At 39.9% G+C, this 21,772-nt stretch overlaps 1 protein-coding gene across 1 annotated transcript in view; it reads right to left on the bottom strand.

The window, feature by feature from the left end:
• SORCS2 (sortilin related VPS10 domain containing receptor 2) overlaps window positions 1–21,772 on the bottom strand; it is an 844,346-nt gene that overhangs the window by 333,055 nt on the left and 489,519 nt on the right. Inside the window, 1 exon segment of the mRNA XM_032789791.2 lies at window positions 6,972–7,071. Coding sequence (XP_032645682.2) covers window positions 6,972–7,071 — 100 coding nt within the window.

Raw genomic sequence — 21,772 nt, 5'->3', positions numbered from 1 at the left:
TCTCTTTGCTCCAGCATGGGGTATACACAGCACATCTCCAAGTCCAATGAATTTACAGTCTCCTAGAGACGTGCTAAAAGCACAGGACACCTGTTCAGTTTAAGGAGCAGGTGAAAGATCCTTGCTGAGGAGATTAACGTAGTAAGGAAAATGGGTCTGAAGGAGAAATCGGAAGGGAGAGAGAGTTAGTGAGAGGTAATATCTTTTATTGGATCAAGCTCTGTTGGAGAGACAGACAAGCTTTGGAGCCACATAGAGCTCTTCAGAAGAAGAATTGCTCTGTGTAGCTTGTCTCTCTCACCAACATCAGGGGGTCCAGTAAAAGATATTACCCCATCCACCTTCTCCTTCGTCATCCACCTTGTCCTCTAATATCCTGGGACCGACACAACTACATCTATGCTGCATACATAGTTTACTTTTAAGTTTTTTTATTTTTATCTATTTTAAATGTTCACAGTTCTGGAAAATCATGGAGGAATCAGACAATAATTATTTAATGATGGCAAATGTTGAGATTCGAAAAGTTAAAGCTTTGTAAACCATTAAAAGAAATTGTCAACATCACATGTCAAAATACGTTAATATTCTTAAATCAACAAATCATCCCTATTTTTATTATTCATTTGCTAGTCCATTTGTAACAAGCCTAATTCAAACTGGAGTTTGACTCTAACCTTTTCAAGCAGCATTTTTCTCATTTTTCCTATCTGTACATTTCTATTATATTCAATGGAAATATTTATCATTTTGTGTCTATGGTGAAATCAGCATTTATTGACATTTACCAACAAAAATTTAATCTGTCCTAACCATATGACAGGGGCTGTTGTGAGGACTTCTGACTCTCAGTCCCCTTACTTATTCTTAATTCTATCTACTCAATGGGAGTGGTCTCCGACAGTAAGCCAATTAGTAGTATTTATCTGTACCAGCTGAATTAATTCCAAGTTTACAGGCAATTCAGTTTTTTCACAATGGAGAATACACTGTCCTGGAAGTATAGACCAATTAGAGTGTCTTGGATTAAGTTCAAATTTCACAGCAACATGACACAATGATGTCAGTAGAACATTATCACATACTGACACTGTGTCACCACTAGTGGGTGCAACATTATTATGCACTGATGTAGCATCAGAACATGTAAATTTAAATATTAGAACATCACAACTTAGCCTCACGGCAAAGTACAGCGAAACCTCTCTTAAGCAACCACTTAGAGAACAGACAAAAAGAGGCTGCTTAATGGAAATCGTCTTCTAACAAAGGGGGAGCTGAATTCTACTTGACATGTTTGGACATACTCTGGAGTGGTCTCTTTAAGACAAAAAGATACTTCTAAAGGTGGCCTCATGGAAGTTTCATTGTCAATTATTTTGCCCTGCAAGACAAATGGAAAAATGTGGCAGCCCTACATTTATCTTCAAATGGTTGCAAACATTTCTCAAACCATTCTTCTGACTAGGGAAGTGTTATCTCCATGGGAGATTTCCCTTCTCTATATTTTATATTTCAGCTAAATTTTAAAGTACCATCAATCTAACTAATATACATATAGCCCATGTACTCATTATATCAAGGTTCTGTGTGGTTCATCAGGCGTGTAGGTTTTGCCTGTTAACGTACTGTTTAGATTGGAAAAATGTGCAGTTATTGATTAGCATAGCAGATAGGAAGCTTTGCTGTTATGGCCATTTTACTAATAAATCGACATAGCCACAGAGAATGTTTATTTTTCTCTAATATGAACAAGACTTACATTCCTTATGTTGCACACATGCTCCTTTAGCACAGCCATAACATCTGGGGCACTGGGAGTCAAAAATATTTGTCAAATGTACATTTAAAGTATGTTTGGAGCAAAATCCCAAGGACATTAAAGCTAGAAACTTCAAACACTTTTCAGAGGCGAACTAAATTTGTCTTTAAAAAACCTAGCACACATCCCAATCACAATTTCATACTATGCATTATCACTTGTAATTTATCTCAGTGAAACTGGTATGTAATTATCATCCCTATTACTCTATAACTAATCCCCTTCCACATGAAAGGTTTCCTTTTTAGTTGACTGAAAGATTGATTCTATATAATACAGGCACTGGGTGGCTCAAGCACATCACTTCCAAACCACAGTCATACCCTGTTATCACAAGGAACAGAATACCACAGATCAGACTCCATTTTCCTGTAGTGCATGTATAACTCAAGGATGCCTGCACCAGTTTTCTACTAGGGCAATAGCAGCAGAAGAGAGGCAGACAATTAAATCAGTTCTATTATTTAAAATGTAAGAAAATTCAAGGTCAGTGGACATACGTGCAGCCCATCATGGATAAGGATAAGCCCTGATGCGGTGAACTCATAAGACAATCTGACATCACAGATCAGTTCAAAGGCTGTCCTGTGCATAAGTGCATCAAAATGAACAAATTAATGCCAGGCTAGTTGCACTGGTGCACTCTCCCTCCTCATTCATCTGCAGCCTCTCCTCAACCATGTCAGCATGGTAGGACCAATAGCTTTGCTGTCATTTGCTAAAGGTTCCTCCTGAGTTGAAGGGGGTGTCACAGACTGTGGAGCAGGCATTAATGCTTCCTCAGGCAGCACAAACTAAGTTTTCTGGTGGCTAGTGCACAAGTTTTTTGTTTGGGAGGAGGTTTGAGAGGGTGAGATCTGTCACTTAATGTGGGTCCTTCCCAGCCCCTCCTTTGGTCCCACCTACTGTGGGCAGCATAAATAATTCGCATATGCATAAGATGGCTACACAGAAAAGCAGCAACATCCTACTTAGCCCTCTTCATCCCAAGCATGGACTCACCATGGCTTTCTAAAGGGATTTGTTCTCCTACACTGTGTGGTCTGAAGTCCCCAGTCAACCCATCAGTTTATACTGTAATTGATTCTGTTACATAATCCCTTTTCCATGCAGCTGGTGAAAATAACATGATTCTAACAATTTAACCTTTGCATGTACAAATATGCTTCTTAATAACAGGAAATATAATTATGTGAACTTTTAACACTGAAAACCAGTGTTTCTCAAATGTGGCCACCAGGAGCTTTTCTTGCAGCCACAAACTCCGGGGTAGTGCAGGGGGGGAGAGTGGGGGAAGCAGTGAGAGCAGCGGGGGGAGCAGTGGCTCCTCCCCCAGAACTGCCTGCAGGGGTTGGTCCCTAGCCCCTTCTGGAGCCAGAAATGCTGTAGGAGCAGGCAAACAGTGTGAGTTCTCCAACTTCCCAGGGGCGGTGGGCCTTGGGCTTCAGGTTTCCAGCCTGGGGTGATGCACAGCAGGCTCTGGCCATGCGGCAGCAGGCTCTGTCCCCCAGCCGCAGGGTTTTGGGCTCCATTCCTGGACTCATCCTCTGTCATCACCTCAAGCCCCGATGCCTCCTCCAGCCTCCCAGTCACTCCTGAACCCCCTGCCTCCTTACCCACCTGATCATCCAGGGCTTAATTTGTCTCCCAGCATGCTGGCACTGAGTAACTCTGCTGTGAAAAGTGATATTAACAAATATACAAATATCACTTTTCACAGTAGCAGACTTACTAACTAGCAATCTAAAAAAAAATCAAAACATGCAAAGCACCTTATTTTTGTTTCTATTTTGTTTAGGTCCAGTAAAGAAGAGAGACAACTGTACATTATTTTTATTATTGAGTCTGAAAAAAACCCGACATAAATAAATTACAGTGATTTGGACATGTATATGTGCATATTTATTTATTTTTCCTAAAGTTAATTAAATATTTTAGGAAAAATTGTCAGAACGGCCTCTAGCAAGAGTTGGTGGCCACCAAAACATTTGTTGTGAGAACCCCTGCTGTAAACACTGTATTAGAGAGATAAGAACTGTCACCTTCCTACAACTGGTCGTCTTAGAAAAATGCAAACCCGTGCAGCCTGCAGGGATTGAACATTCTCAGTAGAGTTTCAGATTCGTTCTGTAAAATGCACTTTTCAGTCTAGTGAATTGTACAAATAATAGCTAATGAATGTGCCAAGCACATTCAATGAAACTCTTAATTCAAGTTAGGAGTTTGCATATTAGTGTGAATAGATAATCTCAGCCCAAACCCTGAACTAAACCACAGCCTTTTGTCAATTTTCACATTGATCTGGTTAGATTTTATTTTAAAAGCTTCTCCAGCTTTTGCATGCCTCTCCAGCCAGCTGTAAAAGAGTTACCTTCCACATTCCTTACCACATAAAATCACTCAGTTGCACCAGAAAATTGATATCCATGATGAGAATTATACAAGAAATATCATTCATGACTCTCTAAGGATGATGTGGAATAAAATTAAAATTGTGATAATTATTATGCAACAATCCCTACACACAATTTTTGTCTCTGCTTCTTTGGCTACATTTTCATCCTCCAAACGCTGAACGGGAGTATGGGACTGTTTGTGCTTAAATTTAAGCATATATGCAAGTCCTTTGCTGCACTGCGGCCAGAGTAGAAGACTGAAATCTTATAGAGAAGCAAAAAATAGACATTTTTAAATTTAAATCCATGGAACTAAATCAGTGTGAGAGGAAAATCAGGCATATCGTGTCTGTGGATGACTCCAGGAATAGAGGAGAAAACTGTAGCAATTTAATGTTATGCCTCTAGAACAACCATAACAAGTCCCTTAGCAGGTGCCAATCTTTGCATAGGGGTGAGGCCAGTGGCCTGCCCCATCCACATATGCTCCCTCTTGAGCCTGGAGTACTGCAGACAACAAGGGCTAGCCTCTAGCTCGTGTGTTCTTCAACACTTTGCAGCTGAGCGATGGCTGCCTCCTGATCAGTTCAGTGGCTCAGGATTTTGGCAGTGGGATGCAGGACCAACCACTCTGGGATGAATGTACCAGCTTTTCCAAATGGCCTTTGTGAAACAAATTGGTGGTCTTAGTCAAGTGCCATTGATCACAAAAGCTACCATCATGATGGCTGGCATGGCTGCCTCTGTTTTTTTTTGGCATAGAGACTGAATTTCTTATCAGTGTGGTTCCTCCAAGCCAGTTCTGAAGTATATTGGCAAAGTACCTTTATTCCGCAGTATGTATTATGCCTGCATCACGAAGGACTTATTTCTAGAAATGTTCACTCTGGCACCGTTAACAGGCACTAAAATGTAAGGAATTTTTTATGTTTAAAGTAGGTTGACATCTTAAGAGCAAAGTACAGAACATCAAATAGCACATTCATAGAGGACCAAAATGAAATGAATTTAAGAACTGAATTCTAATATAGCATTAAACTGCTAAAGAGGGTTTTTACACTAAGCGTTAAGTACTTTGAGTTACCTTGAACATAAATCAGATTTTTCTGAGTTTGGGTTAATGTGCCATTTTTCTATGTATCAGAATGTCCTTTGTTCTTGAAATTCAGCAGCAATCCTGCAACCACTGTTCATTTTCTTTTTTTCCCAGATCGGTAAATTTACATTATCCTCGATCTCCTCAAGCCTGTGCAGGTCTTAATTTCACATAGAACACAGTAGCTGACTGAGCTGTGCAGAAATTTCCATAGGTTTCCCATCCTGCCTCATCCTTGTGTCTTCATTCCAGAAAATTATATTAATATTTGTTTTTATTACTATTATTTATTTCTTTTTGGCCCTGTAATAATCGGCAGAGCCCAGCTCTGAGATGCATGCTGCTCAGAAACAATTTTGTGCCTGGTGGTAGATCCACTTTGATGAATAAGAAAATTGTTACCAGCTTTGCAGCAGATTAAATACAAATTATCTAACTCGTCTACTGTTTCAGTTGGTTGCAAAGACTCCAGCCACAATACCAGGAGAAATAAAAACAGCACTTAATCACCCAGGCAGGTTCTTTGAGTTTATCACTGATTTTTGATTAGGCAGAACAAATAGATAAGTACAACTAAAATTGTCTTTCTAATCAATGGACCCCGGATGAAATCAATTCTTCTATTTTATACTGTGGTTGAAAGGAACTTTTCAAGATAACATTTTTTATTCATATATATGTCTTACTACACTTATTATTTACAATACTTTACATAATTAAAACAGCAAGATTGTAAAATAATATATTTTTTTTTAATAATCACTGTGTTTCTTTGCATTCTACTTTCCATTCATCACAGGCAGCCACATTTCACTGGTCAAATTCACCTTTGTTTATAGTCCATTTCACTTTCAGTTCCTCATGCACTAACCTAAATGCTGTTGGGTCACCAACAGCACAGGGGAATTTTAAATAAAAGTTAAAAAAAAAAAATCTTTTCAGTGACCTAAGATCATTCCCTGAAGCTCAGCATGAGAATTTCCATCTGCTTCCCAAATGGCGAGATTGTCAACCATTTCTAAAGCACCAGCTCAGCCCAGCCTTAGATCTCAATAAAGAACATGCGAAAAGCTGGAAATCTGTGCATAGAACGAGGCAGGGGGATGAAGGCCTGTAGCCAGCTCAGCTACACCAACCCTAGTGTAGCAGAACCCTCTCAATATGAGCTCCAGAGGAAGCTGCAGGGAGGGGAGGAGCGGGCAGTACAGCTCCAATGCAGCAGCCCTACTACGGAGGCCCTGAAGCTGATATAGTGGGACAGACCCTATGTACAGATGGTCATTTGTCTCTGGTGGATAACAGGATTTGCATGGCTCTCAGAGGAGCTAGTTTCTGGGGGCTCCTTAATCAATGGCCTCACAGACTACACTCACTCCTAGGCCTTCCCCCAGTTTTTGTCCACACTGATACTCTAAAAATTGAAAGATCATAAGATCATCATTGCTTGGCAGAGTCCATCTAAAATGTATATCCTGTTCCCAGAGGTCACAGTTCTACTGAAGGTCATCAACATGTTTGTGAAAATTACTCCTTTATATTTTAACTCTGGAGAATGTGCTTCACTGAACTAACTACTCGAGTCTTAACTCCTCTGTGAGAGTTTTCTAGCCTGAGCTACTGGATCTCTAGGAAAGAGGTATACTTTTTTGCCACATACCTTTTTTTTGTTGGTGGGACAAATGTAGAAATTGTCAATGACTGTAGTAATCCCGGGCTGCAGATTCAGCTTTGTATATAATGTTCCAAAATCTGATGACCTGAAAGAAACATTGAACAGCTATGAGTGCTTCCCAAAGGCCCCAGTATTTCAACCGTCCCTGAAACGTACTTTGTAACACCAAGTGTCTACCTCCAATGCTTCTGTTCCAGCAATTCAGTTTTTTATGTTGTTACGTCACTAGGTAGTAGAATGGACTTGCAACTACTGAGCAGTGCTCAAGGCTTGAGAAAAATTGTTGACCTCTGTGATGGTATAATTCCCCACTCTGAATCTTAGCGTCCAAAAGATGGGGTACCAGCATGAATTCCTCTAAGCTTAATTACCAGCTTAGTACTTGTAGGCGCTGCACACCAGGATTCCAGTGCCTGGTACAACTCTGGTCCCCCCAAAACTTTGCCGGGGACCCCAAGACCCAGATCTCTGGATCTTACACAAGGGAAGTAAACCTTTCCCCCCTGTGCGTCTCCCAGGCTTTCCTCCCTGGGTTACCCTGGAAGATTACTGTGATTCAAACTTCTGAATCACAAAACAGAGAGGAAAATTCACCTTCCCCCCTCCGTCTCCCGATACCAGACTTGTACCCTGAGAGAGAAAGTAATCCTAACCAGAGAGAAAATTAACCTCTCTCTCCCTTCCCTCCTTTCTCCCCACCAATTCCTGGTGGATCCAGACCCAGTCCCCGGGGTCTCACACCAGAATAAAAAAACAATCAGGTTCTTAACAAGAAAAGCTTTCATTAACGAGAGAAAACAGTAAAAAATTATCTTTGTTAAATTTAAGATGGTTAGGTACAGGGTTTTTCAGCTATAGACACTGGGAAACCTTCCCAGCCTAAGTATACAAGTACAAATTAAAATCCTTTCAGCAAAATACAAATTTGAACTCCTTCCAGCCAAACACACAATTGAACTCCTTCTAGCCAAATGCACATTTTCAAATAAAGAAAACAAATATAAGCCTAACTCGCCTTATCTACCTAGTACTCACTATTTTGAACTTATAAGAGCCTGTATCGGAGAGATTGGAGAGAACCCTGGTTGCACGTCCGGTCACTCTCAGAACACAGAGAGAACAACCAAAAACTAACAGCACACACAAAAACTTCCCTCACTCAAGATTTGAAAGTATCCTGTCCCCTGACTGGTCCTCCGGTCAGGTGACAGCCAGGCTTACTGAACTTGTTAACCCTTTACAGTCAAAAGAGACATAAAGTACTTCTGTTCTATTAACTCCTACTATCTGTTTATGACAACCTCTCTGTATTATCCAGTTCTACAAGGTGATAGAGTTGTTCTGATGCTATACAATATGCTTACAGTCACAGATGTAAAACACATACAAAACCACAGGAATTGTTATGACTTCAGTACACGTCCATGACCACAATCAGATAAACTGGCACCGATATCTTTAGATAAACCTGTGAAAATGCTTATCATCATGGCAGTACCAGAGGCCTCCACTGCAGTGCTAATGATTATTTACCTAGGATGTATTTAAAGAGGCTAAATCCTGCTCACCACGAATTTACTGGGAGAAGCTGATTTCAGAGGGAGCTGTGTGCTCAGTGGGAGAAGGATCTAGCACAAGATGTTTAAGATTGAAAGTGAACTTACTATGAAACTATCTGTACTGAAGACATCCACACATCTATTTCTTTTTCCGATCATCAGTGCAGTACTGAGTAATTAAACAGCAAAGCAAATGCTTGACCTCCAATAGGTCTTAAGCACAAAACTATGCATGTGTGCTACAGCTAAAGGTAGCATGCACGCACAGCCTTGTTTTCATGGAAGAACTACAATTAGTCAAAGCTTGGTGACTGTTTTAAGTATGGTACTTATCACTGCAGTTACTGGAAAAAAGCAAACAATTCAGCAAAAACTATAAGTTAAAAACCTGAACCCTAAACATCCTGGACCAAATCCTGTATGCCTCATTCATGGTGCCACATGATCCTCCTGTGCCACATGATCCTCCATATGTGGGATTTTCCCCTCTGAGGGAGCCCGATCAGTGCAGCTCCCAGGAGTTCAGGCCACAGGGGGCACTTGCCTCACATGGATAACTCTCGCCCCCAGACAATTGTAGAGGAGCCCGTTGGGTTTATGTGCAAGCCCCGTTGATTTGGGGGGAAAACAAATCCTACCTCCCAATGGAACAATTTGAGAGAAAATTCAGTAAGGTTATTTGATTCCCGATAGCTGCATTCTGCTCAGACTCTCTATTGTTACTCCTTACCCCCTCAAAAGGTGGCTCAAAGCTTAAGGGCTGCTTGAAATTACACCAGCTAGAAAAACACTAGTTGTGAAAAAACTTTTGCAGAAAATCAAAGAAGAGTTTCAAGCATATGTATGTATGGTCTGTATGTATGAATGTATGATCTAAATTCATCTTAATATCTGTACTGTGCCCAAGAAGAAGGATCCAGATTGGCAGAGGTGTTGTGTGGAGGGCTCTTGCTGTGTCCACAAAATTTATTTGGAACTCTGCCTGGAGGGGAGAAGGAATATCAGCATACCTTATACTCTGATCAGCATCCACACTTGCCAGCACAAATGGTTCAAGGAAAAATGAGGATGTTCTATCCGAATCTGTCAACAACTGGAATTTCTACAGTCTAGAGAGAGCAGATCACATGACAAAATGAGAGCATGTGTTCCAACATGCACAAATTGGACCAGTTTATATTCAGGAAGATTAGAGTGCAAGTTAAACAGACTTCTTACTGCGCTCCCTCCCATGCAATACCACCAGGTCATACTCTTTCTATCCTTCCAGCTGCAGCATCCTTATATTAGAATCATAGAACTGGAAGGGACCTTGAGAGGTCATCTAGTCCAGTCCCCTGCACTCAAGGCAGGACTACATATTATCTAGACCACCCCTAACAGGTGTTCGTCCAATCTGCTCTTAAAAATCCCCAATGATGGAGATTCCACAACCTAGGCAATTCTAACCACTCTGACAGGAAGTTTTTCCTAATGTCCAACTTAAACCGCCCTTGCTGCAATTTAAGCCCACTGCTTCTTGTCCTATCCTCAGAGGTTAAGAACAACAATTTTTCTTCCTCCTCCTTGTAACAACCTTTTATGTACTTGAAAACTGTTATGTCCCCTCTCAGTCTTCTCTTCTCCAAACTAAACAAACCCAATTTTTTCAATCTTCCCTCAGAGGTCATGTTTTCTAGAACTTAAATCATTTTTGTTGCTCTTCTCTGGACTTCCTCTAATTTGGCCACATCTTTCCTGAAATATGGTGCCCAGAATTAGACACAATACTCCAGTTGAGGCCTAATCTGTGCAGAGTAGAGCAGAATTACTTCTTGTGTCTTGCTTACAACACTCCTGTTAATACATCCCAGAATGATGTTTGCTTTTTTTGCAACAGGGTTACACTGTTGACTCATATTTAGCTTGTGAGCCACTATGACCCCCAGATCCTTTTCTGCAGTACTTCTTCCTAAGCAGTCATTTCCCATTTTGTATGTGTGCAACTTATTGTTCCTTCCTAAGTGGAGTGCTTTGCATTTGTCTTTATTGAATTTCATCCTATTTACTTCAGACCATTTCTCCAGATCACTTTTAATTTTAATCTTATCCTCCAAAGCATTTGCAATCCCTCCCAGCTTGGTATCATCCACAAACTTTATAAGTATCTTCTCTATGCCATTATCTAAATCACTGATGAAGATATTGAACAGAACCAGACTCAGAACTGATCCCTGCGGGACCCCATTTGGGACCCCATGGGGGAGGGATAGCTCAGTGGTTTGAGCATTGGCTTGCTAAACCCTGGGTTGTGAGTTCAATCCTTGAGGGGGCCACTTAGGGATCTGAGGCAAAATCAGTACTTGGTCCTACTAGTGAAGGCAGGGGGCTGCACTCAATGACCCTTCAGGATCCCTTCCAGCTCTATGAGATAGATATAGCTCCATATATTAAAAATGCCCTTCCAGCATGACTGTGAACCACTGATAAACTATTCTCTGGGAATGATTTTCCAACCAGTTATGCACCCACCTTATAGTAGCGCCATCTAGGTTGTATTTCCCTAGTTTGTTTATGAGAAGCTCATGTGAGACAGTATTAAAAGCCTTACTAAAGTCAAGATATACCACATCTACCGCTTCCCCTCATCTACAAGGCTTGTTACCCTGTAAAAGAAAGCTATCAGGTTGGTTTGACATGATTTGTCCTTGACAAATCCATGCTGACTGTTATTTATCACCTTATTATCTTCTAGGGATTTGTAAATTGATAGCTTAATTATTTGCACCATTATCTTTCCGGGTACAGACGTTAAGCTGACTGGTCTGTAATTTCACAGGTTGTCCTTATTTCCCTTTTTATAGATGGGCACTATATTTGCCCCTTTCAAGTCATCTGGAATGTCTCCTGTCTTCCATGACTTTTCAAAGATAATTGCTATCATTGACATCCTTCTTCTCCCCACTAACAGGAATCCAGTTCTCTATCCTTACCACAGCCTTCTTTCACCACTCCAGTCACCTTGTCACTCTGCTCAAGCTCTGTCATTCTTCCCTACTTCAACATCCTTCCAGTATACTAGCATGGATTCTCATTCATATATGGAAGAACAGTCAAGTTCCACATGAAGATCTTCTCTCTTTGGACAACTATTTCCGGGGCAACTGAAATTATAAAGAAAGACAGTAGAATCCATGGAGAACCCAATATGTCCTGCTGTCTTCAGTGAATTAACCTGCCTTCATGTTGATTTCAATGGATCTATGACAATTTACACGAGCTGAGGATATGCCCCATAGTTGCTCGCCAGGGATATTTTGCCCTCAGAAAGCGACTGAATGTGTCAACTACAAAGTATTACTAGGACATATTTGGATTCTCTTGAAGTTCTAAGTGACATTTAGAAGCATCTTATTTGAAATAAGGTTGCCATCAACGAGTTTGATGATTTTTTAAAAAAACGAATCGATTTACAGACTGTTAAAATAATGAGCACACCATTATCATAATGGATATGCCTGGCATTTGATAGCTTATAAAAATACAGATGGATGGACAGGACACAGTGACTTATAGGGCATCCAGAACCTGCTGCTTATGCTAGATTTTGTCACTGAAGGCTAAAAATGGTCACTGTCATTTTCCTGAGAGCACTCAGGCCTCATCTAAGAAAATTATTAAAACCATCTGCTCATCAATAAACTGGTCTTCAGTAAACAAAACAGTGGATAAGAATTTTAACATGATTTTGGGGGAAAAAAACTGTTAAAAGATACCGTGGAAAATTTTGCAAATAATAGAAAATTTCCAACATCAACATCTTTTTTTAAAAAATGTTTCATTTTTTTAAAGGCCATTTTTGACAAAAAATAACACAAACATTTTCAAATAGCTCCTTGCATATCGCTCCTTTTTAAGTAGGCTTATTACTAGTTAACAACTAAATAAATGTAACAGTAAAAATTCAGAACTGGTGTATGCCTGTGTAACTCCTTATGTTACAGTAGCACTTGCTTAACACCAAAGTCTGAAATTCCAATTATCTTCTGTCCTCTATTTATGGAGGTGAACTGTTAATATATTAAACACCATCTGTAGCTTAATGATTCAGAGACTCAATCACAAAAACTATCAAGGCAAATTTCAAAGAGAACCCGTAACAGAGTTGTCAGTGGTTCCTCCCCCAGAGGATGGAAGGAACTGACCACGTCTAGTTACCTACCCTGGGTGTTCCAGCACAGGCCTCACTTCCTTACTATTTGCCAGGGGCTTTTCTGCACTTTGTGGGCCTTCTTACGTTCTCCAGATGGGGGATCAATTAAAGCCACAAGTGCTAACATATTCAGGGATATTCCCTTCCTGTGTTCCCAGCAAACATGGGGGTCAGCAAGTCTACAGTGCTGCCAGTGATCCAGCACCAGCATAGGGGGAAAGTTCAGTCACGCTCAACCTCTCCATCTTACCCAAGGAGTCCGCTGTACTCTCCTCAGGGTCATGTTTCATGTCCCCTGGCTAGGAGTTCCCTCCACAGGTTTAGGAGTCACTCCTGAAGTCTGCTGCTTAGGGCAATCTTCCTTGCGCACCCCCAGACATGGACTGCAACTTCCTCCCTTTTGAAGGCCTCCTCACTATCAGTCAAGATTGAGAGGATCAAAGGGGCGGGCTAGCCCTATCTTTCTTGTCTGTACAGCCCATCTCAGCTTCTAATTTTGCACCTGCGATATCCTGTGAAAAATAAGCACAAATTACTGTGTAGAACCATGTTATATGATTCTGGAAAGAACTGAGCTGCTCTTGGGAAGTGTTGAGAAGCCATCAGTCTCCAGTGCCTTAAGTACATGACAAAGACTATTTGTGCAAAACACTGAAGCTGGAGGCAGCATGGCAAATAGAATGTACAACTTTGATAATTTTAATCAAGTTCCAAGTTCAAAAGGACTTTTCAGTGTGTAGTGAGGACAGGATTTCCTGCTGCAGATAAATGTTGCTTATTTGTACGAGATGTGATTTCTGCTTTTGCTTTACCAAGGGACTGGAACTTTATAAGCCACAGTAAGAAGCTGTGAAGGATTAACTCAACGGATTTCTTAGATCAGGTCTGAGGAACACAGCCATTTTTAGCTCTCAGTGAGAAATTCCAGCATAAGCATCAAGCATCAAGTTCTGGATGCCTTATAAGTCACTGCTCCCTGTCCATCTATGCTAAAGGGTATGAATTTACCACATACATGCACACACTCACACATTTTTTAATGCAGCACAACTTAATAAAGTGGATTTCAGGAATCAAAAGCACAAAAGCCTTCAGCACTCAAGGCATGTTCCACTCAAGACATAGAAGCAGACATAAAGCTACCAGATTCTCAGAACTGCATTATTACTCATGAACAAACTCAGGCACCAGCAACAACCTTTTTCTGACAGCCCACAGTGGTAGGTAATGACTCCTTTAAAAGTGTATGGCCTCACTGAAATATGTGCCATTCTCCCTAATGGGTTTTGTTAAAGAAAAATCGCCTCTCTCAGTAATAACACATGTAGAAATAACACTCATCTAAACCAAATAATAGGATTACAGCAAGGACAGCACAGTGTATTTTTAACTTATTACAAGTGTATTGATGTGAGCTCCAGCATATTGAGGAAAAGCTTCCATGAAGTCAAGAGATGGGCCTTAACCAAACCAGAGTTTTGAACAACCCTGAAGTTTGAAACCACACCATTTGGGCTAGAATTAGTATAGTTATACACATGCTCTACTCTCATGACTCACATAATAACCACTCAATATTACCGACATGTTCTGTTCTGTCAGTCATTGTTATTCTTTAAACAGATAAACTGTTACGTATTAGTATTTTGTTAAAAGTTTAATAATAAAACTGCATCAAATTAGGCCTGAATAAAGACAGGGAGTGGATGAGTCACTAAAAAAAAAACTAATTTCCCGCTGTTGATACTCACACTTTCTTGTCAACTGTTTGAAATGGGCCACCTTGATTATATTGGACTCGTTAGCACTACAAAAGTGATTTTTTCCTCCCTTGGTATTCACCCCTTCTTGTCACTTCCACCTTAATTGAATTGACTCATTAGCACTTACCCCCCACTTGGTAAGGCTACTCCCAACTTTTCATGCACTGTGTATTTATACCTGCCTACTGTATTTTCCACTCCATGCATCTGATGAAGTGGGTTTTAGCCCACAAAAGCTTATGCCCAAATAAATGTGTTAGTCTCAAAGGTGTGACAAGGACTCCTCATTGTTTCCACCCCTGGAAGTAACTCTGACAAGTTGAAGACTATGTGGTTCCTACCTCCAAGAGGGAGGGAAGTTGTTTTGAGAGAAGAATACCCTGTTCCGCTAACATTTCAGTCACAAATGTTTGCTCTCCATTTTTCATTTATTCTCAAGAAAAGTACACTGTGAAACGAAAGGGGAGATCACTTATAAATGCGTTTCCTGACATGCCCTCTTCTACTTTGTCCCTTTGAGGGTTAACTCTAGCTTTCTTTCAGCCAAAGGAATCTCTATGGCTAAGAGGTCTTCTGTCAAATGGCAGATTTCTGTGGAATCCAGGAAAATTACAATGGAGGTGTTTCAATGGACACAAGGATTATTCAGCAAGCCAAATTTGAAAGCATTTGAAAATAGGGCTGTCAAGTGATTAAAAAAAAGTAATTGTGATTAATCACACTGTTAAACAATAATAGAATACCATTTATTTTAATGTTTTTGGATGTTTTCTACATTTTCAAATATATTGATTTTAATTACAACACAGACTACAAAATGTACAATGCTCACTTTATATTTGTTTTTAATTACAAGTATTTGCACTATAAAAAAAATAGTATTTTTCAATTCCTCTACAAAAAGTACGTAAGTAATGACCATTTTGTACTGCAGTCTCTTTATCATGAAAGTTGAACTTACAAATGTAGAATTATGTACAAAAAGAATGCATTCAAAAATAAAACAATGTAAAATTTTGGAGCCTGCAAGTCCACTCAGTTCTACTTCTTGTTCAGTCAATCGCTCAGACAAACAAGTTTGTTTACATTTTCAGGAGATAATACTGACAACTTCTTATTTACAATGTCAACTGAAAGTGAGAAAAGGCGTTCTCATGGCACTGTTGTAGCTGGCGTTGCAAGATATTTACGCGCCAGATATGCTAAACATTTGTATGCCCCTTCATGCTTCAACCACCATTCCAGGGTTAATTTCCGCATCTTTTAAGACATCTGAAAGCATGCTATGCACCACTCCTTGACACTCTCCTATTCTGGGAGGCACTTCAGATTCTTAAACCTTGGGATGAGTGCTGTAGCTATCTTTAGAAATCTCATATTGGTACCTTCTTTGTGTTTTGTTAAATCTGCAGTGAAAGTATTCTTAAAATGAACCACATGTGCTGGTTATCATCCGAGACTGCTATAACATGAAATATATGGCAGAATGTGGGTAAAACAGAGCAGGGGACATACAATTCTCCCCAAGGAGTTCAGTCACAAATTTAATTAATGAATTATGTTTTTTAACGAGTGTCATCGGCATAGAAATGTGTCCTCTGGAATGGTGGCTGAAGCATGAAGGGGCATACAAATGTTTAGCATATTTGGCACATAAATATTTTGCAATGCCAGCTACAAAAGTGCCATGCAAATATCTGTTCTCACTTTCTAGTGACACTGAAATAAGAAGATGGCAATATTATCTCCTATAAGTGTAAACAAACATCTTTGTCTTAGCGACTGGCTGAACAAAAAGAAGGACTGAGGGGACTTGTAGGCTCTGAAGTTTTACATTGTTTTGTTTTTGAGTGAAGTTATGTAACAAAAAAAATCTATATTTGTAAATTGCACTTTCAAAACAAAGAGATTGCTCTATGGTACTTGCATGGGGTGAATTGAAAAGTACTATTTCTTTTCTTTACCATTTTTACAGTGCAAATATTTGTAATAAAAAGTAATATATACTTTGATTTCAATTGCAACACAGAATAGAATATATGTGAAAATGTAGAAAAACATCCAAAATATTTAATAATTTCAGTTGGTATTCTATAGTTTAAGAGTGCGATTAAAACTGTGATTAATTGTAATTAATTTTGTAATCAGCATTAATTTTTTTGAGTTAATTGCATGAGTTAACCGTTAGCCCTATTTGAAAAACAATGAATGATAGATGTGCTGTTCTCTTCATGCTGGCTTTTAGGGGTTACTTATAACTTAAAGATGCTGTGGGAACATTCCAGTGATAGCTGAGCTCATGATTCAATTCAGATGTACATTACAGGGCTATGGAAAGCTACATATTTTTATAAATATATATGCTCAAATCTACAAATAACGTGACATGCTTATTGGATCTGTTCCCATCTAAACTGCTGATCTGGACTATTCGTTTGAAAACTCCCAGATAATACTGCACTCTCATTTTCTCCTCCCTTGGCTAACTGTCCAGCCATACTCAAGACTGGCTAAGTAACATTTCCATTTCAATTAAATATCACCTTCTTCCTCTTGTTCTTCCTAGTATCATGGTTAAAGGGCTACCTGCAATTCTGTCTCCTTCCTGGTCTCTCTGAGTGTATGCCCTTAGGTGTCAGGCCTTGTTCCCTGTTCATTCCTAGGCTTTTGTGAAAAAACAGTTCTAGAACTTGGGGCTTCTCTACACTTAAAATACTGCAGCATGGTGCAAGACATATATGAGAGGAATGTACAGTAAAACTGGGCAAATAAGTAATTTTTCAGCCCAGTGGCAGTTCCAGGAAAATAGATCAATAAATAAATTGCTTGGGATCTAACACTGGACTATTTCAGTGAATTGAAAAGGTTGATTTCAAGTCTGTTCCAGAGCAAGGATTTGAAGCTGGGATTTCCCACAACCCAAGTGAGTACCCTATGTACTGGATTAAAGGTTATAAGGGAGGTGGGCAGCATTATCACCATTCATGGTTGAAACTAATAGTGTGAAATTCACAAATTGTTTTGGGCTGACCAAAATTGCATTTTTCATCAAATAAACTATTAGTCCACAAATTTTGCCCTGCATAGACCAGAAAAGAACCAGCAGCAATTCCCAGATTTCCCTATGTTCCTGTCATTTTAGTGACAAGAACACAAATTTAAGGCTGATCTTTGGAAGAAAGAGCTTTAATTCCAAAATATCTGTTTAGAAAATCAAGAAAAATAAATACAGTTGCAAGTGGCCATTCCAATTCTGAATTCCTGACATTTTGATCTTTTGGGGGATTTGGAACTAAGATTTTTAGAAAACTCTTAATTTGACTGTCTCTGGTGCTAGTGCACTGAAAAGTTGGTCGGTTAGGTAGGACTTCCATTTGGAAATAGCTGTTTTGCCGTGCTTCATCAAAATATCAGATATGCTGGACAGCACGCATTGGAAGGCAAAGACCAGAACATACTTTAAGTACAGTAAATAAGGGGTCTTTAAATCAAATAACTCATAGTGCTGTAGAGTGGCACTGCTAGTGACAAAGGAGACAGGGAGAAATTCTTCCTTCAGATGACAGGTGTGTATCATGTAACTGATATTTTCTTAGTAATTTCAGATTTAGAGTTAAAGAAACACACAGAAGTGGGTCAGGCTAGCACATCCCCAGGTTAGAACAGGTTAGACGAACATCTATGCAGGGCTGGTCTACATATATTTAATTATACCCCAGCCTGGAGACAAACGAGGCTACCTCTTGAAGTCTTTTCCAGTTCTGCATTTCTATTATTTCTATAATGCAATCTTCAATGTACATGAAAAAGTCCAGATGGGGTAAAGTTTTAGTTTAAGTAGTAGAGAGTCCAGCATCTCATCTAGTAAGGTGTCACCTGGGAATGGAGTTATAGCCACATAAAAAGCATAAATAAAATACCACTGTTGATAATTCATACAGCACTATATAAAGTGATAAACATTAATTTGTTTTCTCTGGTGCCATAAAAATGTTCAGATCAGAAAATGTGGGAGGAAGTTGACTGTTATGCATAAAAAATTTAATATATATAGACTGCTTCAGAAGGTCAGCCTATTTCTGGACTTACTGAGTTGAAAGGAAAAAGAAAGAGTGGTTTCACATAACTACTTGTTCAGTACCTAAAAAGATGAAAATGAACACTTCAAGTCCATCTTCATTATAATGCCTTTCATAAGGCCCATCAATTTTCGGAGTGGTGGAGAGCAGAGTTTGCCGAAAAAAGGCCTCAGGGCTAAAAAGCAATTTTTCAACATTTCTTTTACTAACTAGATTGCTGAAGAACAGAATAGTTCTTACATCTCTTCCAGAATTATTACTCCTGTGTGACTGCTGTGATTGTTAATAAGTATTTAACAGATATATTCTTGTTAAACAACCCATGTTTGTGGCTTGTCTAGAACGTTTACAATGATCTGCCACAGAAAAATGCTAGTTCTTTCTCATGGCTTTTTATTTACACTAATGTGCACGAAAGTCTCCAGCTCCATGCACTGGGCATGCACACACCTAAGTGAAATACACATCTGCATCTACCGCAAAGAAGAAATAATTACCTGTATTGTACACCACCTGCCTCAGAAGTGTCTGCCCATTAACCAGGTTATCGCATTGTATTAAAGGTTATTACAATATTCAGATAGTTTTGTAACAATATCAGATTGCCTAAACACACATTAAAACCACAATGAGTGAGTCTCATCTGGATCATCATTTTGTAAAGCAGACTAGTAAAATATGTAATTAATGCAAGAATGTAGGGGAGAAGGCACATTTCAGAAGCTCTGTTGAAGTTACCAGGGGATTTCAAATGCCCCATATTCACTTCAGCAGGATTTGTTTCTGGTTTTTTTTCTAACGACAAGAGCCATCATCGCCTAATATCTTTATCCAATTGCTAAATCTTTTTTATACATTTTGTTTAGAACTTTGTGTGGCCAAGTCATCTCTTAAGTTCCTTTAAATTCTCAGCAGTCATTCTCCTGTAACTGCAGTGACACCTGGTGAGGGAAGAATTGATCAGCAATAGATTGGCCTGCTGTTGAACTTGGCAAGTAGGCAACTCATAAAACCCCAGCAGATGGGTTTTTTGGTGGTTTTTTTTTGCTTTCATAGCAACTCTTCCAAGTTCTTCACCAGGCGTAAATCCAAAAGCGACTCAGAAACAAGAAAAACACTGAAGTGCCACCACTACAACTCTTAAAATTAGAGGGCAGAACCAACCTATTCTGCAGGTCCCAGCTAGACCATCAGAAGCAGAAGAGGCAGTGAAGTGTTCCTATAAATTATGCAGAGAGATTACAAAGGCCATCCATGGCAAATGCAGCACATTTTGCCCTGTGTCACACTTTACCAGGAAACAGTATCAAAGCACAAATACAGCCTCTTATGCGGGAGTTTCAAAACTGAGAACATGACATTTCATAGCAGCAAGTTTTGAACCAAGCTATTTTATGGCAATTAACATACCCATATGGACCCACAGCATCTCTACACTATGATAATGACTGTTCTAAAAATATAATAGACAGATAAATAGAGGAACTATTTGGTGCAATCAAGATTTTTTTTTTAAATGTCATCCTGGATCTTGTTTATAAAAAAAAAAAGTCTCAGTAAGAAATGTTCACAGCTGACATCATGCTGTATAGGATGTCAGGGCTGATACGCAATAGTGACACACTCATACATTCATTCTCTTGATGATGACTTACCTGCTCTTTATGGAAACTCAGTCTACCATGAATTGTTGCCATGCCATTCCAAATGGGAGTGAAAACAATCCCCACAGAATAAGATTAGCTCACTACAGTAAAGAAAATACAAAGCACTAAGAGAGCTGAAAACTTCAATTCCGAAATAATATCTGGCACTAAGAGACACTGGGGGCAAAAGGGGGGAGAGCAGGAGGAGAATGATCCTGCTTCCTGCTAAAGCTTGTGAATTCTCACTATAGAACAGGGGTGGGCAAACTACGACCCGGGGGCAGCATCTGGCCCTTCAGACATTTTAATCAGGCCCTCGAGCTCCCACTAGGGAGAGGGGTCTGGGGCTTGACCTGCTCCAGTGCTCCAGCTGGGGAGCGGAATTGGGGGCTTGCGCAGCTCCCAGAAGCAGCAGCATGTCTCCCCTCCGGTTCCTACACATAGGGCACCCAGGGGACTCCACATGCTGCCATTGGCTGGGAACGATGTAGCAGACAGAGGAGGGACATGCCGCTGCTTCCAGGAGCTGCTTGAGGTAAGCACCGCCCAGGGCCAGCACCCCTAGCCCTCTCCCATGCCCCAACCCCTGCCCCTCTCCCACACCCCAACCCCCCATTTTGGGAGCATTCATGGCCCCTCATACAATTCCATACCTAAATGTGGCCCTCGGGCCCAAAAGTTTGCCCACCTCTGCTACAAAAGCAAAGATTATTATACACACTACAGCTCTTCCAGGATATCTAGGTACCATTCAGAAGCTACCCACAGTGGTAGAGACTGTGTAACACAACCTCGTTCTGCAGATAACCAACCCAGCTACTGATTAACTCACAAACGGAACTTGTCTAAAGCTTTTCTGGGGTGAAATCCTGACCCCCTGAATCAATGAGAGCTTTGCCATTGACTTCAGTGGAACCAGGATTTCTTTTCTGGTCTTTCAGTTCCAGAAACACAGGCCTCTACCACTCACACAATAGGAAAGACCACACAAAAGAATTTGCTATATTGAATATCTACTCAGACAGGCAAAACCAATATATCACAAGGGGTATGAGGAGCCGAACATTCTCAAACTTAGATGTTTGGATCTGGATTGCAACTTAGTGGCTGCAGTCCCTGTCATAAACAGATAGCTAAGGGTTAATGTTTCTTTTACCTGTAAAGGGTTAACAAAGGGAACCACACACCTGACCAGAGGACCAATCAGGAAACCGGATTTTTCAAAGCTCAGGGAGGGAATTTTGGGGTGTGTGTCTTTTGTCTGTCTGTTGCTCTCGGCCTGAGAGTGAACTTTCTCTCTCAGCTTGTAATCTTCTGTTTCCAAGTTGTAAGTAAAGGTAGAAAGACATAGCCTGCTAATTGGTTTTTTTTTTTTGTATCTTACATGTGTGTAGTTTGGCTGATGTTAAATTGGATATTTTTTGAATAAGCTGTTTATTCATTTTTCTTTAAGCAATTACCCTGTTATTGTCAACCTTGATACAGAGAATTTTATGTCTTTTTCTTCTTTTTGAAGTTTTTCTCTGGTTAAGGCTAGAACGAAGGGA

Source organism: Chelonoidis abingdonii, chromosome 5 (genome assembly GCF_003597395.2).
Source record: "Chelonoidis abingdonii isolate Lonesome George chromosome 5, CheloAbing_2.0, whole genome shotgun sequence".
NCBI classification, from domain to species: domain Eukaryota; kingdom Metazoa; phylum Chordata; order Testudines; family Testudinidae; genus Chelonoidis; species Chelonoidis abingdonii.
Note: the sequence above shows the minus strand (reverse complement) of the source record. Positions and strands in the feature narration are given on the sequence as shown.